General features: G+C 57.9%; 2 protein-coding genes across 2 annotated transcripts in view; one reads left to right on the top strand and one right to left on the bottom strand.

Annotated features, from left to right (window-relative positions):
• mcm8 (minichromosome maintenance protein 8) overlaps positions 1 to 3,117 on the bottom strand; it is a gene marked incomplete at both ends in the record, with an annotated part of 10,134 nt that extends 7,017 nt beyond the window's left edge. Inside the window, 4 exons of the mRNA XM_002958987.1 lie at positions 354 to 433; positions 845 to 994; positions 1,783 to 1,903; positions 2,809 to 3,117. Coding sequence (XP_002959033.1) covers positions 354 to 433; positions 845 to 994; positions 1,783 to 1,903; positions 2,809 to 3,117 — 660 coding nt within the window. The remainder of the gene's footprint in view (positions 1 to 353; positions 434 to 844; positions 995 to 1,782; positions 1,904 to 2,808) is intronic.
• Positions 3,118 to 3,522: 405 nt separating this feature from the next.
• VOLCADRAFT_108448 (uncharacterized protein) lies at positions 3,523 to 16,547 on the top strand (the record flags this gene model as incomplete). Its single annotated transcript, XM_002959001.1, has 17 exons — positions 3,523 to 4,151; positions 4,329 to 4,776; positions 5,576 to 5,628; positions 6,374 to 6,885; positions 7,385 to 7,663; positions 7,727 to 7,893; positions 8,358 to 8,486; positions 8,885 to 8,952; positions 9,228 to 9,492; positions 9,817 to 9,982; positions 12,249 to 12,289; positions 12,640 to 12,810; positions 13,346 to 13,558; positions 13,797 to 14,309; positions 14,713 to 14,886; positions 15,012 to 15,193; positions 15,284 to 16,547. 17 exons carry the CDS (start codon positions 3,523 to 3,525, stop codon positions 15,363 to 15,365), a joined length of 4,092 nt encoding a protein of 1,363 aa, XP_002959047.1. The 3' UTR covers positions 15,366 to 16,547.
• Between the last annotated feature and the right edge of the window lie 5,467 nt (positions 16,548 to 22,014).

Raw genomic sequence — 22,014 nt, 5'->3', positions numbered from 1 at the left:
AGGAAGGGAATGGGTGGTTGGGGGGTAGTTAGTTGGCTGGCGTTGGGGAGAGTGACGAGAGCGGGGCGGGGTGGTAGTTACGTGGGCGCAGGGGCGAAGGGGGGAAAGAGGAAGGGGGAAGAGGACGGGGAGGGGAAGGACGAACCACGTGAACGAGTGAAGCTGCTGCCAAGGAAAGAATGTACAAGAAGCCGAACTGAAGGACGGCGGGGAGGCTGGGAGAAAGGACTAGGACTGCACACACACACACACAGTGTTAAACCGTCATCCCCAGGGGCCAGACCGCATCTGCAGAAGTGCAGATCTTCGTGCCTGCTGCCGTACACACCAGCTGTACATTCGTACGTTCGTACCTGCAGTCGTATTTTCTGCCAGTCGACGCACCGGGCGGAGGAGCGCAGGGGCGTGAAGGTGCGACTGCGACAACCGTCACCTTCGGTTGGGTTGGTTAGGTCGGTTGCGTCATGTACGGCATGATGGGAACAGGAAGAGGTAGGGGAGAAAACCGGGTGCGGATGGCGTTACTACTACTGCGAGGTTGGGTTGCGGTGATGGTGGGAGATGTGCTGCAATGTGCTCAATGTGCATGTGCTGCAATGTGCTCAATGCCACACTCTCTCGCGCGTCAGTGGCTCCCCCTCGGCTGCGAGACCAGTGCTCGAGTGTTGATCGCAAAGGTCCCAAGGGGGCCCCAGGGCCTACAGCGCCCAGACCTTGACGTACACCACACCAACGAGTTGGCCTTAGTCCCGTAATTACCGGCAGGCGGCTGGAGTGACGGGAGTGACATGCACCTCACTCCCCCCACCTCACTCTCCCCTCCCCCCCCACACACAGCACCCACCCGTGCACTTGGTGGGCAGCGTGTACACTCCATCCGCGAAGTTGACTCCGGTGGTGGAGCCGCACTTGGCGCACACGAAGTCCAGTCGGGTGACCAGGGGGCGGACCGGTGTCATCCGGACCACTGTGCCCCGCAGAGTCACCAGCTTGCCTGGCAGAGGGGGGGGGACAGGGAGACGTGAGGGGGGTGGGGAAAGACGAACCACGAGCGAGATGAGGGAGGGGGTTCAGACGAACCATTGGCGAATGGAGCGGATACCAAAGAGGGGTCGAAAGAGGGGGAGGTGAGGGGGGGGGAGAGGAATGCATGAAAGGTGCCGCGGTTAGGCAGAGTCCCCTCCCCGTCAATGACTGTCGACATCCAAAGGGAGCTGGCTTAGGGAGTGGGAATGAGGGTGGGGTTAATATCATTGGTGCCTGTCGTACAACGTTCTTTGTACAGCGAGTTAGGAGCAAGGGGACAAAGGAAAGGGGAAACAAGAGTGCGGCATAACAGCTGCTGATACAACAGCTGATACGAAATCCGTAGTGGGAAATACGTTTCCTATTTTTGGAGTAGGACGTAGTGGGGGGGTATTTACTGGGGGGGTTAGGGGCCTTGGGTTTACGACGGGCAATGGGGGAGTTGGGGGACCCGTCAACTCAACTGCACGCCCACCCCACAGCGGCCCAACGACTTACAGCCCAACCGACCCACGGGTCAAGGCATCCACTATACAACCTACTGTTCCAAACCGACCCACGGGTCAACAGTGACTCGTTGATCGACACACTGACCCGCAGAATCCTTTCGCAGCACAGTACGGTACAGTACGGCACCCACCCACTCACCAATGGAACTGGATTTGAGTTGCCGGATGTGGGTCATTGAGGCGGGGTGGTTAACCAGCCGAACAACAACGCGGCCGGGAGGCGGCGGCGACTGCTGGGTCCCCTCACCACTGACCCCCTCCCCTCCCATCGCCCTTCCTCCTGCTGCTCCTGCTCCTGCTGGTGGTGGTGGTGGTGGTGTTGACAGGTTGTGTCCCAGTAAACGGCCCTTGCGGTGAATAAAAGCGGCCTGCAAGGGGGAAGACAGCAGGGGCCCGTGGGGAGAGGAAACGGGGGGGAGGATACAGAGGAGGCGGCGGCAGGGGGGGCTGGTGGCGGCGGTGGAAAACGTCAACAGCAGTAGCGCCAACAGCGACCGTAACCCAAGACAAACCGCAGCTGACACCGGGGGGGTTCGGGACGTGGCGATGTAGTTGACCCAGATCAGGTCAGATCAGCTCCCACCCAGAACGTATCTAATTAGATACAACCACACGTGCGCCCGCGTGCTTGCATGCTACATGGGAGTAAATAAGCGAGAGCAAGAGCAAGGGAGAGCTGGCGCTGGCGCTGGCTGGCGCCGCATCTGAGGCATATATTCATTACCTGTTATAAATATCCGTCATACATACATACGTATGCGACACCGGCTATTGCGTGCGTAATGGCGTATGGGCGTCATCTGTCTCGCCGTACAACCCTCTACGCGTCACGTCTCATACCAATAACTTTTCCTCGTGATCGTGTTTTGCTCGTGTCCGTCAACTGGTCAAAACTCGTCGGCGAGTCGCCTCCGTGTTATCAGTCGAAAATGGCATTTGGGTTCTCCTCCTCTCCGATTCGCGCCGCTCCTCTGTCTTCCTTTTCCTTGAAGGGCAATCTCCGGCTCTCCCTCCCTCCCTCCCGTCCTCTCCTTAGCCGAATTAGGGTTTCATCCGAGTAATAACCTTCCTGCAGTTGCGGGTTCCTTCCTTTCCATTTCCTCACCAAAACCCCCCCTCTTGTCCTTATTACAGGGATAACGGGGCAATCATGCAGGATGATTGGCAGTTTGGATTGGACATCGCTGAAGGAGGCGGCTGTTTCCCGATTCTAATGGCCTCGCCTCCTGTGTCAACGCGGCTCTGTGGCGCGGTCAAACTCGTCGGGACGCACCTCGTACGCCGCGACGGCTATGCAGCCCAGCGCCTCCACGGGAGAACCCTCGATTGCCGCAGGCAAGTCCAAAAGGCCCGACTGGGATTCTAGGGATGCGAAGTCGATTTCCAAGGAATATTCCCCGCCACCGCCACGGGGCCGAAGCGCTTCCACAAAAGTGTGGCCTCCCCCCGACACGAAAAATGTTATAAGATCATGGATCAAAAGTGCGCGCCGGTCGCTTCGGGAATATTCTTGAGGTGGAAAATAATCGGCCCAGGCCGCGGGAGGCGCGCTGGGGGCCTGGGCCGCGGCCGGGGCTGCCATCGTGGCTAGGGATGTTGTACAGGGCTCCCAACTTGTCAATCCTTAAAACAAGACAGATCAGTCTTGCCTGCTCAAAAGGAAAAGTATAAAGATGACCAAACCTGTAGGTATGGCGGTCAAAGTAAAAATTCAGCAAGAGGGTCTTCGCGCCTTTCGGTTGTTGTACGAACGGCCGACCTCTCAAGGTTTCTTGCCTGGTCATTTGGTAAGACTTTATACGTTTTGTTGAAGTATGCTGCTATGTCGCAACCTGCTATGCCGTTACCTGACTTGGTAGCAGGTGACAGGCCTGCCCATCGGCAACCTGATGCATATGACGAGCCGGAAGGTTGGGCTGGACTTCCGGCTGACTTGCTGTACCGTATTTCTTGGCTTCTTAATAGACAGCATGACCTTCCATGTCTTATGGCAACGTGCCGCTCTTGGCACAGTTCGCTGAAAGCAGCTCTGACAGCGTTGCGGGTGCAGTGCCTCGGGGAGCCTGCGCTGGGCATTCCGTTTTCGTCGTTACGCTTCTTGGATGCCTCTTTTTTGAGGCGAACAGCTTTCGGAATTTCGTACCTGGCCCCGATATGGAGACCGGAAAGGCTGGGCATGGATTTTCCAAGCCTTACCAGCCTAAACATAGCAGGCCAGGATCTCGGGCATCGAGGACTCCACGTTCTGACAACGCTGGCGTGCCGCTTACAGCACCTAGATTGCTCGGGTTGCCTGTTGCGGGTTACCGACATCCAGCCTCTGGTGCAGCTCTCGCGCCTCACGTCCTTGGCGCTCAACGCAGTCAGAACAGGACCCCTGCAGCAGCACACTCCAAGCGCCGCATACTTGCTCGCGGTCGAGTTTGCAACCACAGCGGTACCGGCCCTTACTCAGCTGCGTCGCCTCGAGCTCTGCCTGGACGAGCAGCTGGGCGCAGATTCGACAAGCACATTAGAACGGGGTCCCGGACAGCCCCGCCCACAGACTCCCGGGGGAACTGTGGGACTGCCGATACTTAAACTGGTCAGCCACTTGTCCGCTCTTCGTGATCTGAGGTGAGGAAAGGCCGCCAACCCCCCTTCTCCCAACCCCGCCCGAGCCAGGGTGGTCAGGCCATGCGTTAGACGGCTGCCCCCTGTTGTATACACTCCTATTCCCCGCCAAATGACCCCTCCCCTCCTTCTTGCCCTTCCATGCCCTTCTTTCCCCCCCCCCACCGGCACCCCTTCCAGCTGCCTCCTGCTGACTCGCCAACAGCTACACGCCACCGACATCGCAGCGCTCGCAGCCATGACAGCCCTCACCCGCCTCGCCATATCCTGGTACGAGCACCTGCCGGCGCTGCACCTATCAGCAGCCGCCTGGGCCGCACTCGTGGGGGGACCCATGGGTCGCAGCCTGAGGGCCCTGGAGGTGGACCTGACGGGCTTCGTGGCCCGGGAGCGACTGAGCCTGGCCCCGTTGAGGTGCCTCAGGGCGCTGCGACTCCGCCGCTGCCAAAACATCGACCTGCTGCTCAGCCTTATGCGGGGGTTGCAGCAACCGCCTCAGCCGCCGCCTGCGGTGCCGTCGCAGCTGCCACCTACGGCTGCAGCAGCGGCCGCCACGGGCGGTTTCCCGCGAGTCCCTCCTCGTGCCGGTGGTGCTGGTTCCGGAGGGCCAGGATGGGCGGGGCGGTGGGTGAGCTCCGGCGGCAGCGGAACACCAGCACCAGAAGCACCAGCCGCAGCAGCAGCAGCAGGAGGAGGAGGAGGACTATGGGGGGCTGTAGGAGGTGTTGGTGGAGGAGATGATGGCGCTGGTGGGTTGATTCGGTTGGAGCTCCCGGAGGCCGGGGAACACATCACCCCGGCTCTTGTGGCGCAGGTGTGTGTGTATGTATGTGTGTATGTGCATGTCTTTAATTGGGGAAGCGGAGTGGAATGGAGCCAAGGGCAAGGGGGACCAGGAGAGAGTGAGAGCACCAAAAAGGGACACCAAGGTGGAAAAAAACGAAACATCCGGGACGTGCAACCACCACCACCTGCTGCTGGGGGGGGGGTCAACTGCGAGTCGACGGAAATACCCTCAGCACCAGGAGGACCTCGGCTGGGTGAGGTAACTACCTTACCTCAAGACAACACGATTGATAACACGCTTCGCCCCAAAGTAATGTGAGGGTACTGCCATATTCTGCCCATCATCACCACCACGATCGCCCTATCTCCGGCTCGTCTTCCCCCTCTGAAGGAGAGGACGGGCCATCATCAACCCACCAATTATGTTATCATCACCACTGCCACCACTGCCACCACGACACCGTCCTTCCCCCTACGCCTACTGGTTTTCAGTTCTGCTCTTTCCTTGGCAGCAGCTTCACTCGTTCGTGATTCTCGTCTTTCCCCCTCCTCCTCATCTCCCCACCCCTGGCAGCAGCTTCAATCGTGTGTGGTTCGTCTTTCCCCACCCCCACCTGCTCACCCCTCCCTCCCCTTTCCAGGTTTGCAGCCGGCTGCCCCAGCTGCGCTTCCTGAACCTCAGCCGGTGCTTCAGGTACGTGGGGAGGGAAGGGGGACCGGGAAGTTGTGTGTGGCTGGCGAGCGGTGAGGTGGAGGCGGGTAGTAGGCAGGTATCTGTGGGTGGCTCTAGAACAGCTTTTACTGTGTCACGGGGGGTGAGAGTGTTGAAAAGAAGGCGCATTAGGCTTAAGAAGGACGGGAGGTGATGGTGCGCGCTGTCCGGATCTGGGGCTGGATTGTTCCACCCAGCCGAGGGACCTCCCTTTCCCCGTGGGGCCCACCATCGGGGGCCGCGGTAAAATGTATCATTTCGCCCTCCCCTGCTTAGCCCGCCTAGGTCGTTTAGGCTGGCTGGTACCCGCGGGATTATTGCACACACGCACCGAGCTCCATCTCACTTGCACGCATGGACCCAACCCAATGACCTCCCGCTCCCTTGCCAACCTCCGGTCTTCCTCCGTTGACCACCCGCCTCACCTCACCTCACACTCGCCTCACCTCACACTCGCCTCACCTCACACTCGCCTCACCTCACACTCGCCTCACCTCACACTCGCCTTACCTCACACTCGCCTCACCTCACTCCCAGCCTCGCCTCACTCCCAGCCTCGCCTCACTCCCAGCCTCGCCTCACTCCCAGCCTCGCCTCACACTCGCCTCACCTCACACTCGCCTCACCTCACTCCCAACCTCACCTCACACTCGCCTCACCTCACACTCGCCTCACTCCACATTCGCCTCACCTCACCTCACACTCGCCCGTTCTCCTCTGTCGCCAGATCCCGACCGCGCTTTCAATTCGGCGGCGACCTGCTCGTCCGGGATCTTGCCGTACTGTGTCCGCTGCTCGTTGAGCTCGTACTGCAGGAAGTCCCGCTTCACGGCGCGGGTTTTCCGGACGGTCGTGACCTGGCGCTGCTGCCGTTCGTCGGCTCCGAAACCGAACCCACGGCTGCCCCGGGGGTAGGCCCTGCCAGCACTATGGCCCAGCGTCCCGGTTCCGCCGCCCCCGCCGCCGCCGCCGCGAGCTCCGCCACCTCCTCTGGTTCTAGGGGGGGCCCCTCAACCCCCACCCCTTCATCCTCCTCTCCGCCGTCTTCATCATCGCCATCATCGGCATCAGCATCGTCATCGTCAAGCTCGTCGGCAACGATGGCGCCATCTTCGGACTTGGTTCAGCTGCCCTTCCCTCGGCTGAGGTCACTCGTGGTTCAGGGGGGCCCTATGTTTATGAAGAGCAGGTTTCGGAGCTTTGCCCACTTGACGGCGCTACGGCAGCTACGGATAGAAGGTGCGATGGTCAAGTGCTGGGTAGTTGTGATAATGTGCCTTGCGGTGGTTGCGGTCTTTTTGGTTCAATTTAGGTCCTCTGCTGTCCTAGCGGCCGGCGCCCTTCCCTTCACACGCCCATGCAGCCAACCAACGGACGGGTATGCGAATTTCCGCAATCTTTCGACTGGGTGACAAAACCCCCACCCCCACCCACCCACCCACCCACACACCGAGCGTCCAGTGACCACATTATTCCACCATTTCCTGCTCTCCTGCTAATCGGTGGTCAATGCAATCGCCGTGATGATCAAACCCATCATGGACCCCTTCCGCCGCCTTCCCCCCCTTTCTCCTTGGGCTCTTTCGCTGTCTTTCGCGTTTATTTGGACTCCCTCTTTACCCCCCGTTACTCGCGCAAGGGCCCCCTGCGCTCCCGGTCTCGGCGTTCCGGTACCCTGACGGACAGCCCGACCCGAGTACCCCCTTACACCGCGTGTCTCCCACCGCCCGCGACTCAGGCATGACCGAGAAGGACTTCCTAGCCACCTGCAAGATGGGCTGCTACGAGCCCCTCTCCCGTCTCACCGCCCTAACCGCACTGCACATCATGGCGCAACAGCAGCACCAGCAGCAGCAGCAGCACCACCACCAGAACCACCAACACCAGAATCAACAGCACCAGCAGCCGATTGTAGGCGCCGGGGGAGCGGCGGCGCACCCAGCAGGGGCTCCGGGCGCCGCCGCTGGCGGTGCCGCCGTTGCCGTTGCGGGCTTCCCGGGCGGCGGCGGGGTTGGGGGTGAGGGTGTGCTGATGGCCGCTCCGCCGGCTCCTCTCCCTCCTCCTCCCCCGGGATTGGGAGGTGGCGGAGGGCTGTTGGCGGAGCCGGCAGGAGGAGGAGCGGGTGGGGGTGGGGATGGCGGTGGCGGTGGCGGTCCGTCTGTGGCGGGTCGGTGCGGTCCCGGGGCGAGCCCTCACCTCCGACCAGAGCCCCACCTCAACTTCATCACGCAGCTGAGCACCTTGCGGGTGAGTGAATGAGTATGTATGTATGTGTGTATAGGCGCCCTGGCGGTAGCAAGGCGGTCGACGTGGAGCGCATGTGTTGTGTCCTTGGATGTGCCTCGTCCGTCGTGCGTGTCTTCGTTCAGGAGGGGAGGGGGAGAGCAGGAATGGAACACAGCTTGAGGACTGGAGGGCTCTAGGGTTTTACGACTCAACACGAGAAATGCTCTACCCCAGAACACTCACTTTCTGCCGATTCCAACTTTCGTGCCACCTCCATCACCACCACTTCCAGCTCCGCCAACCCTCTCCGTCCGTGAGGGATTTCTTTGCCTTACTCACAAAATTCTGCCTGTGTATCGACGTTTATGGTGTCCCCCTGTCTGTCTGTCTGTCTGTCTACCTAACAGCTTACCTGAATGAAGCTCTCTACATATCTGTCTGTCTGTATGTATGTGATTTCCTTCTATTGTTCCCCTTCACCTCAGGTCCTGACCCTGGAGGCGGTGGCCACCCGCGGTCTGGTGTTCTCCTACCTGGCCCAGCTGCCCCACCTCAGGGCGCTCTCGCTGGCGGGCTGTGTGGACTTCTCGGAGGGCGGACTGAATAGCTTCAAGGTGAATGTGTCTGTCTGTCTGTCTGTATGTATGTGTGTCTGGGGGTGGGGTGGGGGTTGGGGGGGAGAGGATGGGGCCGGAAGTCGGGTCGGGTCGGGTCGGGTGGGTATCGGTGTGTAGAGGTGTGTAGAGGTGTGTAGAGGCCCGCCATGGACTTGGTTCGTGGAGCTCTCAGTGGTAAGTAGACCCCCCTTCCCTCCGCTAAATACGGCCTATGTAGGCCGCCTAGTTGCTTGGGGCGGCTTTGGGCGATTGATGCTTTTTTATGGACGCTTTTGCACATTATTGATTATTGATGTTTCTTTTTCTCTTCTGTTCCTCGTGCTTCTGGATAGTTCCGCTGCTCTCCTCCTTCTTAATGGTCGCTAGGTGTATCCCTCTGCCCCTCCGTCGTGCAGATGTCGTGTATGGCCGGTCTTCGGAGCCTCCGACTGCTGGGTTGCGTGTGGGAGGGCGGGGACGCCTGGTGAGAGGAGGGCGGCAGGGAGGGAGGGGGGGAGGGACTCCATCAGGGGGCTAGTAACGCGATCCTGAGTCCTGACACCTCTTATTATGGGCTGAAAACCTTTATCAGACCGCGATCCCCACACCCCCAAACACACATACACACATGCACAACCATACACACATGCACAACCATACACACATGCACAACCACTTCCGTTGTGTCCCCGACCCCCCGTCCCCCCCGTCTTTCCCCCCCGGCACCGTGGTTCGTGTTTCCCCCCGGCACCGCTTCAGGAGCCTTATGTCCTGTCTCCCCGGCACAACCCCCTCCCTGGAGCAGCTGGAGCTCGGAGCCTGCCCGGGAATTACCGTACAGCGCCTGGCAGCACTGTTCTTGCTACAGCCGACAGCACCACAGCAGCTGCAGCTGCATCAGCATCGCCCCGCGGGGTCGGGTCCCGTGGGGGGGGTGATAGCGGCACCAGGTGCATTGAGCCAGCTGCGTTATGTACGACTGTACGGCGCGCCCATCAACAGGCATGCGGTGCTGCATGAGCAGGTGGGGGGCGGGAGCGGTGGGGGGTTGGGGATGTGTTTTGGGAATATCGCCCCAGGTGGGTAACAGGCGAACGAATGACGTCATCGTCGTCCTATCCAGCTTTCTTCTTTGCAACGGACCACCTCCCCCGAGGACCTCTGTGTTGATCCCGCGCCTCCAACCCCTCTTCCTCCCCCTCTTCCTCCTCCTCCGTTCCTAGACCGTTTTACTTTCGCTGCCTCTCCTCTAGTACGTCGATTCAGCCGCCCACTGCTCCGAAACCCTTTCTCGAACTTCTCCTTCTTCCGCCCACTGCTCCGAAACCCCCTGGCGCCCGGCCCTCAGGCAGCCCTGGCTCAGTGCGGCGGCAGTCTCCGCTTCCTGGACCTGGTGTCCACCTGTCCCGGCTGCGAGAGCTTCAGCTTCGTACGGCACCTGAACGGATTCCGGCTTGTGACTCCGGAGCTAGAGGAAGGGGCAGGGGGAGGGCACGTGTGGCGGGTACGGCATGGTGGAGCCGGGTACGACAGGGATACGAAGCTCTCCGAGGAGACGGGCTGGGAGGGTTCAGAGGCGGCGGCGGCGGCGGTTGTCGGTTGGGTTCACGACTGGGTACCCCGGGGTGTGGAACCCCCCGGGGAGATATTGTAATAGTGCTGTAATACTATCCTGGCTGTTTCACGCTGTATTGAAGCTTGTGCGCTTATTGTTAACTTCTTTAGCATTAATACTGGTGGCGATGATGTGCAAGCCGTTAGGAGACGATGATGTTGGTGATGTTAGTGACGTTGGTTTTTGAAGGGATGATGACAGTGTAGCAGCGGTCGCTGCTTCAGTGTGTTGTTACTGATGGCGATGACTTCAATGTTGTAGAGCCCTTGGGATATCTGTCCTGGTTGTTGGAGAGTGTGTGTACATTTGTACATTACATCGCATTGTGGAGCTGCATGTGAAGGTGGTGGGGGTGGTGGGGGTGGGCGTGGCACACCATCTTCCGTATATGGTGAAGCGTATTAGTACATGGTCGTGTTCGTACATGTTCTTTTGACTTGAAGCCTTGTGGAAGGAAGTTCTGTTGGACAATGAGGCGATGGCATGTCGTACAGGCGCCTGGGCGTTTTCGATGTACGTGGCTCTTAAACCTTGTTGCCCTAAACCTTGTGGAAGAAGGGATGATGTGTAGAACCCTCATTCACGAGGTCTGCTGCTGCGCTAGTCAGTGTAGGGGTGTAAAGCATTAGCCCTGATCCTGTTCATGTTTTTGTGTTCTATGCATATGCACTAAGCGCAGAGCGCGATGGCACCCGCCTTTACGAAGGGGTAAAGGTTACCGCTGATGCTGCGGCCGGCTTGAACACCGTAACACGGACACCTACTCCTCAGTCACTGTGCTGAGGCGATGGCGGCCACATACAATCTCGCTCTAACCCACGAATAATCCATTGTACCAGCAAACATACCTTTGTACCCCTAAGCAAAAGCGTCCACTAATGAGAAAACTTCCGTACTATGGCAGTCGGGCGAAATCGTCGTACTTAACAGAAATAAAGCAACATCCCTGTTGAGTGAAACTGAAGCTGCGATGCTCTCATCCCTCCATGCGACGAGGGCATGGAGGGATGGTGGGCTGCGGTGATGCCGGTGACAGATAAGAGCTGAATCAAAGTATTTTAGCAGCTGGGATAGCGATGGCTCCGTGTTTGCCGTACAATCAGTATGGTGATTACCTATTGTGTACGGCATTAACTCCGTTTCCTTGCAGCCATTTAGTTACCTCGTGGTTGTTTATACCTCAACATCCCGCCTCAACATATCGCCGGGGGACTGGCAGACACGGTGGGCAGGCTGGGTGTGTTGGATTGAGAGGGGGGTGGCGACGGCTTTGCGTTTTAAGGCTGTGGCCGGTTTCACGGATTCCGTGTAGCGAATGAAGGCCGTTTATTGACGATTTTCAATTCCGTTGCAAGTTACACGGACAACTGGCAAAATTTAACTGCTCAACCGGTCTTTCCCCAGCTGTTGCCACAGCGACCCAAAGCTCAAGGATAACTGTCAACCGCAGCACCACTTTTCGGATCATCGGATGATCGACGCGACGAGCATAGTTGTGCCATTCAATGAAAAATAATTATTAGTTTTGAATCATGACAATCTAATTTTGGCTAGTCAATTACATTTATGGTAGCAGTTGACAACAGGGATGATCGCTTGCGAACCATATCAAGAATTGCATTTATGTAATAAAATAAATCACTTGTGCGTTATCCATGCGACAGGGACATGCCCAGCAGATAGTGGAGATCATCGGCTCACTTAGAGGAGCATTGATGAAACGTACGGTACGACGCCTTCGAGCAAGCGGAGGTAAAAGCTTGGGCCCTACACCTATAAGCTGGTGATTAAGTCATATTGCATACAGAAGCTTGTGGCGCATATATTAGCTTGTCTGACGATCTGCTTTGGTAGAACACAAGTGTGCACACATACGCCTTCGCATACTGATTAAATTATAGGTTCTCCTTTCCGGCAACCCGCTGTAAAGCTTTGATTATATATAGCAAAATACAGGTGTTGGACACGTTTCGGGGAGGCATAATTTCTGCCGTTCGGCTCTCGCTTACAACCTAAAAAGTAAGCGCAACTTCAGTTTTTCGAAAATCAGATTACAGCTATGTCGACCCTTTGTTTGTTGCTCAAATGGTTTGATGCTGCTAAGCTGGGCTGTTACTGAGCGCACACCCATGTATATCTGTCTCTCTGCTCTGACCTTCCAACAGTGGGCTGCGGCACGTCAAAGGATATCGGGAACACGGCACAGGTGGGTTAGACGGGCTTTTCGAAAATCCTGGTAGCCGCGGCCCAGGCCGCATGCGCACGCCGCCAGCTGGCGGAGCAGCGCACCATTGCCGTTACCTGTCAGCTGGTCTAATGAATACATTTTATATATTACATCTTTCGGTTGGCACTTAAGTCTCGGAACACGATAGTTGGGCCGCGTCCGCGGTCTGGTAGTTCGCTCAGGCATCGATCGAGGCTTCGTCAATCCGTTGTCAGCACGCAGCTTTGTGGTGATTCCAAGTAATTCCCATCCTTTGTTGTATCCTGACTAGCTCCGCCCTTCGGCCATGTTCCCCAAAAGCTTAACATTTTTGCGTGTTCCGCCTGCAGGCGCCCGTTTCCGCCGACCCCAAAGCCAAGTCCTCCACGGACGCTGCGGGCGCTGCGGCTCCCACGCAGCCGGCCCCCAAGGATGGAAAGACGGAGTGGCACCTCCTGCAGTACGTGGATGACCTCTCAAAGGTCACGCAAGGCGCCTCTGTCCCGGGCTTCTTCCTCACGGTAGGTACGGGACGCGGTCGCGTCGCGTCACGTCGCACAGTGGTGCTGTGTGCTGCGCGTGCTTTGTGCCTCTCTCCCCGCATACACGGCAACACCACAGGCATTTCAGCATCAGGAACGTGAGGCAAGCGGCGCATGGGTGAAATTTAATGTTTCCAACTAATTCCAACTAACCCCAACTAAACCAAACTAACTGGGGTAGTAGAAGTACCCGGACAGGTTATTGCTGGGGTATTGTCGGGTCCCGGTGCTCTCCCTCCCACCACTTATTGGACCGTCCAGCTTTGGAGCTCTCGCTCCCTCAGTCACGACCCCCTCCCTCCCTCCCTCCCTCCCCTCCCTCCACCGCAACCCCACCTTTTATCACATTCGCCCCTACTGCCCCTACTTAAGACCCCGCCACTACCCCACCCCGCCCCGCCTAGATAGAACCCTGTGGTCTGTGGCTCATTGATCTCCGCTTCTTCTCTACTCCCTCACGGTTCCACCCCTCACGGTTCCACCCCCCACGCTCATGCACCGTCCTTGCGTACAGGTCCATGACAACAAGGCGAATGGCCTGCCTCGTCTCGGTGTGGTGAATGTGTCCAACGGATCCATCACCCCCATCCGCATCAAGGACAAGAGCCGCGGCCTGGCGGAGGCCAAGGACCTGGAGTGCCTATTCATGCTGGACGGTGCGGTGGCGGGCAAGAAGCAGGCGCTCTACGTGGCCATGACGTCCACCGGCAAGGGCTTTCTGTTCCGGGTGAGAGAGGGGGTGTCTGTGTGTGCTCTATTTCAAGTGCGCGGGTGCGGGTACATGCGGAAGGATGTGCCGTGTACGTATGTATGCATGTATGTCGAATGTCGGTACGGCGTTGAGGTACGACACGGAAAATGGTGTATCCGGGGGAATAAGGACGTCGCTTCCTCCTTCACCCATGGTCGTACGGCATATGGATATGATGGCCGTTGTCGGTTGTGTCGGTTGTGATCTAACACAGGTGTCCAAGAAGAAGAAGAACTGGGTAGCGCACGGCGTCAAGTCGTTCAAGGTCCGCCCGCCCCCGGGGGAGAGCACCGCGGATACCAACTGCGAGGGCGCACGAGCCTTCTTGGAGAACGGCAAGCTGTACATGGAGTACGGCAGCCGCGGCGGCCTCAACCCCGAGGGAAAACCCATCACGCCGTGGATTGTGCGCGTCCCGCTGGACATTGCGGCCATCCGGAAGGGCAAGTTCACCGTGGACCCTGCGCACATGGACGTGACGTACTGGCCTGAGATGATTGACAAGGACCCGAAAGTACGGCAGTGCGCCGATATGGGCCAGGCTGTGGGTATGGCCCGGTACGGACAGCTGTTTGCGGCGGCGAAGGACGACGAGGCCACGGAGACGCACTTCAAGTCGTACATTATGGAACGTCTACCGGGCGCTCAGACGGGCGGTGTGGAGAACTTCAAGCCGCTGTTCTGTGTGCAGGGCGCCAAGATTGAGGCCATATTCGACATCACCAAGGTGATGCGGCGCCCGGTGCCTTGCTTCGTTTGTATGTATATACATGTGTGTATGTATGTGTGTATGTGTGTGTATATCTATATATGTGTGTATGTATGTGTGTATATGACATGCGCACAGCCCTAGCTACCGCTCTACTTTCCGCCACTGAGATCCGTACGACATCGCTAGCAGATATGTACTCTTCTACCCACGTTGCCGCCGCCGCCGCGATGATGATGACTCTACCACCCAATTCACAACTGGTGGTAATATTGTGACGAGAATATATTCCGGATGCAGAATTTGTCAATCTCTGGTATCTGCTTCTATCGCCATTGTGTATTTTACCAGTTTGTGTTAACCCCCCTCCTCTGCCCGTTTGCCACGTCCGCCTCTCCCGCATCCACCTCTCTCCCTCCAGGATGTGAGTGTGTTCGCAACCGACGATGAGGGGAAGGGCGCCGTACTGACCATCCTGCACCGCCACAGCGGGCTGGCCTGGAAGCAGCGAGTGAAGCCGCCGCAGGGACAGGACCCGCGGTTGTACGGCATCTCGGGCATCTCCCCAGTCGACCCAGGCATTCGCAAGAAGCACGTGAGTTGGTTGGTTGGTTGGTTGGTTGGGTAGGGGCCCCCCATTACCCCGTCGTCCAATCCCTGCTTGCCCGCCTCCCGGTTTGACTCCCTCACCCTCCCTGCCTCTCTCCTCCCGCCTCACAGGACGAGAGCAGCAGCGAGTCGGAGCAGAGCAGCGAGGACGAGGAGGAGGAGGAGGCGAAGGAGGAGTTGGAAGAGGCGAAGGAGGAGTTGGAGGAGGCGAGGGAACAGCTCGAGGAGGCGCAAGAACAGCTCGAAGAGGCGCAGGAGCAGCTGGAGGAGGCGCAAGAGGCCTTGGACGCCGAGTGAGCGGAGGTACAAGGAGGAGGAGTCGGCGGCGGCGGTCTTCCCTCCCCTCCCCTCTCTCCCCTCTCTTTCCCCCCTGGACGGGGCAGTTCCATGGCGGTGCCGCGGCAGCTGCCGTACTGTTGCGTGCGGTGGAAGGTTATAGCGTTTCGTGCTCGTGTATCTCTGTAAGTAAGTATGTTCGGAATCTCTCTATATATATACATATATGTATTCGTCCGGTGGTCCTGTGGGGGCCCTAGCCTTATGACGGACTGATGACAACTTCCTGACGACGACGAGGACGACGATGATGAAGACGATGAGTTCCCCTGTTGGTGTCAACACACATACATACATACATGCATACATACAGCATACAAACTCTCTCTCCCCCCCTCTCTCTCCCTCTCCCCCATTTTCCCTCCTGCTGAGGGAGAAAAAGAGGGAGAGACCATGAGGTGGGGGGATGAAGAAGACTTGCTGGTAGTAGTAGTGGTGGTGGTGGTGCTGGTAATGGTGGGCATGACGACATGTGGGGCTGGTGGCGCGGTTGGGGGTTGCGGCCGGGGTTCCCAGGGAGGCGGGAGAGAGGGGCTTAGGGTTGAGCGAGCGAGGGGATGTTACCTGGTGGGGTAGGTGGGATAGAGGCAGGAGGCGATGTGAGGTGAGGGGATGTGATGTGAGGTGGGGTGCTGGTAGCGTTGGAAAAGACCAGGGACCTGGGCCGGTTGCGGGCAGCAGGCACAGCTTAGGCCTCGAAAAGGGACGTTTGGAGCGTTGGGGACGGATTAGGCCCCAGCTGACACACGGCGCACAAGAGAGCATACGTACGTCTGTCTGCCTGTCTGACGTGTGTAAGTTGGTCCTGTTGCACATTTGCATGCAATGTGCATTGGGGTGGCTATAGCTATGATGTGTCTGTCTGCGTGTATATATTCGGTGCGGCGGCGACATGCGAACACTTGATCAAGCTCTTGCTGCAAAGCACTTGAAATGACGATTATAAGCACTGGGTGATCCGGAGACTGTTGTTGGTGATGGTGGTCGTGGTGGTGTTTACTTGGGATACACCACAAATACTACCGCCGCCGCCACCACCAGGTGAAGCTTTCAATAACACGCACATCTCGTCGGCTTATTCGCGGCGATAACCTCTTAGGGGGAAAAAACCCTTATCTTATGCACCGCACGATTTACAATATTGACGCCACCCGGTACCCGGTACGGCCTGCTGCTACCACACACGTGCTTCATACTGCCGTATATCGCTGGGTTAAGCGGGATTTTCCCCTTTCTTTCCCAGCAGCCACCCCTTGACGCCGTTAGCGAGGGCGGACGGTCGTTTATGTCCATGTTGACGTGGTCATGGTCGTGATGGTCATCGTGGTGGTGGTGGTGCTTGTAGAACGTGTACAGTCGTTTGAGGACTCTCTTTTTAGTGACAAGACATTCACCGACTGATTCAGGGTACACAACCATGACACGACCGCGTGCATGACGTCGTGATTATCAGTCGTACGGCGCATGTGCGCTTTACTCTTGAATGTACATGACTATGTATGTATGGTTGTATGTCTGTATGTGTGTATGTATTTATGCATGCATATCTTTATACCTCGCCCCGAGGGCGCCTGGGCGCAAGGGTTGGTCCCGCTAGGGCCTCTGTCGCGTCCCTGAGATGACTACATACAGACGTACATAAAGACACGGCGGACATGGCATTAATATATTAGAGGACAGTGTGCTTTGTTGTAACTCCAAACACCCTTTTTAAGTCGCCACAGTTGCCGGTGTTGCGCTGAGGTGTGTTATATCTCCCTCCACTGGCCGTGTTTGTTTGTTGCTGCCGATAGAAACAGTAGCGACAAGAAGCCGCTTCCCACCCCTGGAGCGGCAACAGCAGTAACGTCAGCACGTACCTAGGTGGTGATGTGATGGTGGTGGTAGTGGTGTGCTGCTGCCAGCAGCTGTCGGAGCAAGTTGCATAATCAAGCAGCCGGCTGGCACCAGCAGCCGCCTCTTCAACACACAAACCCAAAACCGCGCAAGTCAACCTCCTCCTCCTCCTCCTCCACACCATCAGCACCAGCACCAGTACCAGCAGCAACGTCATCTCTTGTATCGCTCCAGGAGGGGCAACACCACCTCCAGGGGCCAGGCATCAGCAACAACAAGATTGCCCACCTGTGTACGACGGAGTTCGTCCAGGCACGCACACGTGCGCAGTCGCCTGCCGTACATCGCTACCACAGACCGTATATGCGCCCGGCCGCTTAACGACATGGAGAACCTAACTACACGACCCACCCCGCGAGACGGTGCCGAATCGCCATCGCTGACACTGCTACTGCCTCCGCTGCCGGGTTTGCGTACGGCAGCGGCCCAAGCATCACCCGAAACAGATCCAGCCACCGCCGTTACCGCAGCACCAGCGGTGGCGGCGGCCGCGGCACCACCACCGGCTGTAGCCCTGGCGCGGGCGGCTGCCGCGGTGGCGGTGGCGGCCATAGCGGCTGTAGCTGCCCTCGCCGTGATGTCCTCTTCAGTCGCCCTCCACACTCGGAAATCGAGGAGCTGCAGGGGCAGTGTACGGCTGTGCCGTACGGTAGCCGTGAAAATATAGCGTCGGAAGAAAGAGAAGGGGAAAGTTAACTTTAATAAATTTATTAATGATCGATGGGTGGGAGGGGGCAGCTGTGCTAATACAGGCGGGAGATGCGTGCGTGTGCATACATGCCCCCCGCCACACGCGCTTCTGATACCCCAGCCCCTTCCTCTACAGGAGGCGACAAACCCTGCAAAACCCCTAACACCCCTCCAACCCACCCCCACTACACCCCCACCCCCACTACACACCACTCACACACTCGCCCCCTTGTCCTCTTCATAATAGTTGAAGCTGCTGGGGTACTGCCGTAAACGGTATCGGAGCGGTAAAACCTGCAGCACCGTTCCGCCGCCGGCGCCTGCTACTGCTGCTGCTCCTTCACCACCACCACCACCACTCGGTCCGGCTAGGAGGAGCCTATCGTCGACGTCCTCCGGGTAAACGTCCTCGTCCTCGTCATCGCCGCCGCTACTGCTACTGCTACTGCCCATTCCCGCCATCATTCCCTCCGCCGCCTCCTGCAGGTCCTCATCTGAAGAGGGAGGGGGCGGAGGAGGGAAGTGAAGCAACAGCTGTAGCAGCAGTAAAGGCTTCCCAACTGCAGCTGTAGCAGCAATAGCATTAGCTCCATGACACAATCTGACCAAGCTGCGGCAGTAGCAAGAAAGACGTAATACTAGTTGCAGGGTAAGTCCCAACGCCATTACCAGGTCCGCCCTCCCCTTCCTCCCCCCTTCGCACACACACACACACACACGGACACATACACACGGACACACACATCCTTCCCCTCTCCCTCCCCCTCCTCCACTCACCATCACTCACCTGTGATGTGCTCCCAAGGTAACGCCTCGCGGCCCGCCGTGTAGCTGGGACCCCGCACGTCCCCCGCAGCCGCCGCACCGCCAAGAACCAGACTGCCCTCGTAACGCTTCACAGACCGCTCCACCCGGGGAGACATCCGAGTGGCGGCTCCGAAACACAGCAACATCAGACCCGACGCGGCGGCGTCCAGCGGAGCCACTGAGGCGACCTTGCGCGCTCGTGTCGAACGCTGCACGGCAGTTACCACCTCCGAAACCTCCCAGTGCGCGGGTTTGTCTATTAGTAGGAGGCCGTTGGCGAGCACGTCCTGATGGAGGTGGGCGGGGAAGGTGGTCATCACGGTGGGGGGCCCCAACTGGGGCGGCGGAGCGGCAGCAGCAGCCGCCAAGGCCGCGGCTGCGCTGCGGCCGCCGCCTGCAGCTGCCGCTGCTGCTGCTGTAGCACCTAAAGGGGCTTTAATGTTGGGTGAGTGGCTGAGCGCGGCTGGAATGTTGAGGAGCAGCTGTCTCCGCGTTGTGCTGCTGGTCGTAGCGATGGGAGCAGCAGCGCTGGCTGTAGCTGCAGTTGGCACTAGAGGAGTGTGTGTAGCCGGTGTGGGAGCAAGAGCAGCAGCAGCAGCAGCACGGTGGAGTGTGCGGTAAGGGTTCGGCGGTAGCACTGCGGAACGCGGTAGCGCCGGGGGCATAGCTGCTGCTGCTCCTGGGCCGCGGCACAGCGACGGTTGTTGGATGCGCGGAAAGAGGATTGGAGGTTGAGAAGGCCCCTTGCGGTGTAGCTGAGAGATGTGGGGTTGGGTTGTGGCTGAAGTAGTGTAATAGAAGAGGGCCCGGACGGTGACTGGCTGTGCTGTTTGAAGTGGGCGCGAATGGCTGTGGGCGACGTGCGGAGGGATGTGATTAAGTGTTATGTCGCCTCACGTTCTGAGTATGTTATTTGTTGGTTTGCGGCCAGATGAAATGTCTAACAGGCGGCAGCCAAGGGCCTGGCCTAAGGACGACGTGGAATGTAATCTCGTGTAGGGGGTGTAAGACAAGGTCTCGCTTGCCTAATCAAGCGGCTGGGCGAAAGGAAAATGTTTTGTGACTTTAGAAGCGTCTCATATCATGTCGCGATATACGCAGCAGGCTCAGGCTGCCAAGGTGGGATTTTAAACATCCAACACGTTACCAGCTGTAATGGATGTGAGGAAAAAGCAAAAATAGATCAGAGTTCTTAGTATCTTTGGCGTGAGCTAAAGCAAATCCGAAGGCGGTGCTCTGATGGATAGCCCCACACCAACCTGAAGCCAACGGACGGATTGGATTAGTTGTTGCTCCATAGGTAAATGCCATTTGCCATTTTCTGTTACAAATAATGAAAGAGAGAAAAGGACTGAGAGGCCCGAAGAAGACGGGCCTTACGAACGGAGAAAGAGACACCGCAACTGAACTAACGCGAGGCTGCGCCAGAAACGGGCGGGCGGGCGGGCGCGCGCTGAACAACAAAAACAAGATAAGCTAACCAGCCTAATGCGCGCAATAAATGACGGCCCTGAGGACACGGGCCGTTGCGAAACAGTTAGACTAACAGTTACGCATTGGGCCTTACGCCCAACTAACCCAGCTTACTTACGCAAGCTCGCATTAGTTGTTGCTCCATAGGTAAATGCCAAAGGAGAAGATACCCCCTCTAGCGGAAATAACAAACAAACTGAGCACCAAAACGGCGCAACGCGACGGGCCGCTAGAGGGACAAAGGACGCGAGAGCTGCCAGACAGGCACACACACCGACACGAAATAAAGCTCCCCAAGCAAAACGCCTCAACGACCTCCAAACGATACTCCAGCAGCAAGGACGGCGAACACGCCATCTCTATACAAAAGAGCGAACAAACAGAACGCTGCCAAAACCACAAGGACGAGGTCAAACCAGCGCTCTCCCACCGCGCACAGACTGACCCACCGGCCACAAACGCGACGGATCCCTCAACAAACGCTGACGGACGCCCACTGAAGGCATGGACGATAGATACGCGAGAATGCCAAACATGTGCCCGCTAAGGGTTGACTAAACGGCCAACTAGGGCTTGAACTGAAAACCGGCTCTGCAATAACGACCGCTCCACGCGCCCAGGGTACTGACAGCAGGGATACGGATGACGAAACCCAGCACGACAAACAGCAAGGTCGGGGCCACCTCCGAACCAACAGGTACACCGGCCAACTGTTCAAAGAATCCACACAGCACCTGCAATAAAGGCCAACACAAAGAGAGTCTGACAGAGCCACGGAGTGCTGCAAATGCAACCAACTACTATAAAAACGCCGCCAGCAGGGGCTGTCTCCAGCACAGGGCGCTCTTGGTTAACCGAGCAAGTCATACACGGAGCTCGCGGAGTTCACGGCACTGAAAATAAGGCTGTGCAGCACGGACTGAGATAAAGCTCTTGGCAGCTAGGAACTGACCCCACAGGAGCCCGACATAAACGGAGTCAGAAAGAGCCCCAGCCTACCGCGACACAGAAAACGCACAAACACAGCGATGCAAAACTGCCAGGTCTTAGCACCAACCCTCGGACAAGGTAACCTGGCAACCGGCAAAGACATGCGGAACGGACTAACCCTAGGCCGGCGAGCGACAGCTGCGATACCAACAGGTTATCAAAGACCGGGGATGTCGCAACGGATTGCAGATCCAGCGAGAAACCGGGACCTATTCCGCGCCAAAGGTACTACTCGAATTTAGTCCCAAATCCAGCGGGGTTGGAACCAGCGGTACCACCGGATACCAAGCAAGTGAAAACGCTCCGATATCACGAGAAACCAAACGCAGGTTAACACAAAGCGACGAAAAACCAACTACCTGCGCGGTGCCGAAGGAGCGCACACACGACAAATCCCTACCTATTCGCTCCACATAACTGCATAACTGCTCCCCTGGCGCAAAGCAACTACGGCGTTCCCTCAAAGATGGTCCCACTGCCCCTATAACAAATAACGCGGCCCACGGGGAAGGGTGAAATGCTAGGAAAGCGCTCCTAGCGGGGCATACACACGGCCGAACTTGCAGCGCCTCACGGAACGACCGAGTGCTAAGCAAAGCGCCCACATGAAGATTGCACCCGCACTGCCACGACCTGCCAGGAAGGGAGTGGTAGATAGGTGCTCGACCCACCCTCGCCCGGCGCAAACAGCTCCGTATTGGACGGCAGGAACACAAGGTCAACCGCCAACTCCATCAACTGTTGCCACCAAGGTTGGGCCGTCCAGTACGGCACGACTAGGGTGAGGCACGCTCCCTCCTCACGCACTTTCTGCACCACAGCGAGCAAGAAGTCGGGGTCCAAGGGTGGGCAGCCATATGCATTAAGCCCTGCCCAAGATTGCAAGAGAGCATTGACCCCCGATGAACCCGGACAATGGTGG

Source organism: Volvox carteri (genome assembly GCF_000143455.1).
Source record: "Volvox carteri f. nagariensis unplaced genomic scaffold VOLCAscaffold_117, whole genome shotgun sequence".
Taxonomy (NCBI): Eukaryota; Viridiplantae; Chlorophyta; class Chlorophyceae; order Chlamydomonadales; family Volvocaceae; genus Volvox; species Volvox carteri.
Note: the sequence above shows the minus strand (reverse complement) of the source record. Positions and strands in the feature narration are given on the sequence as shown.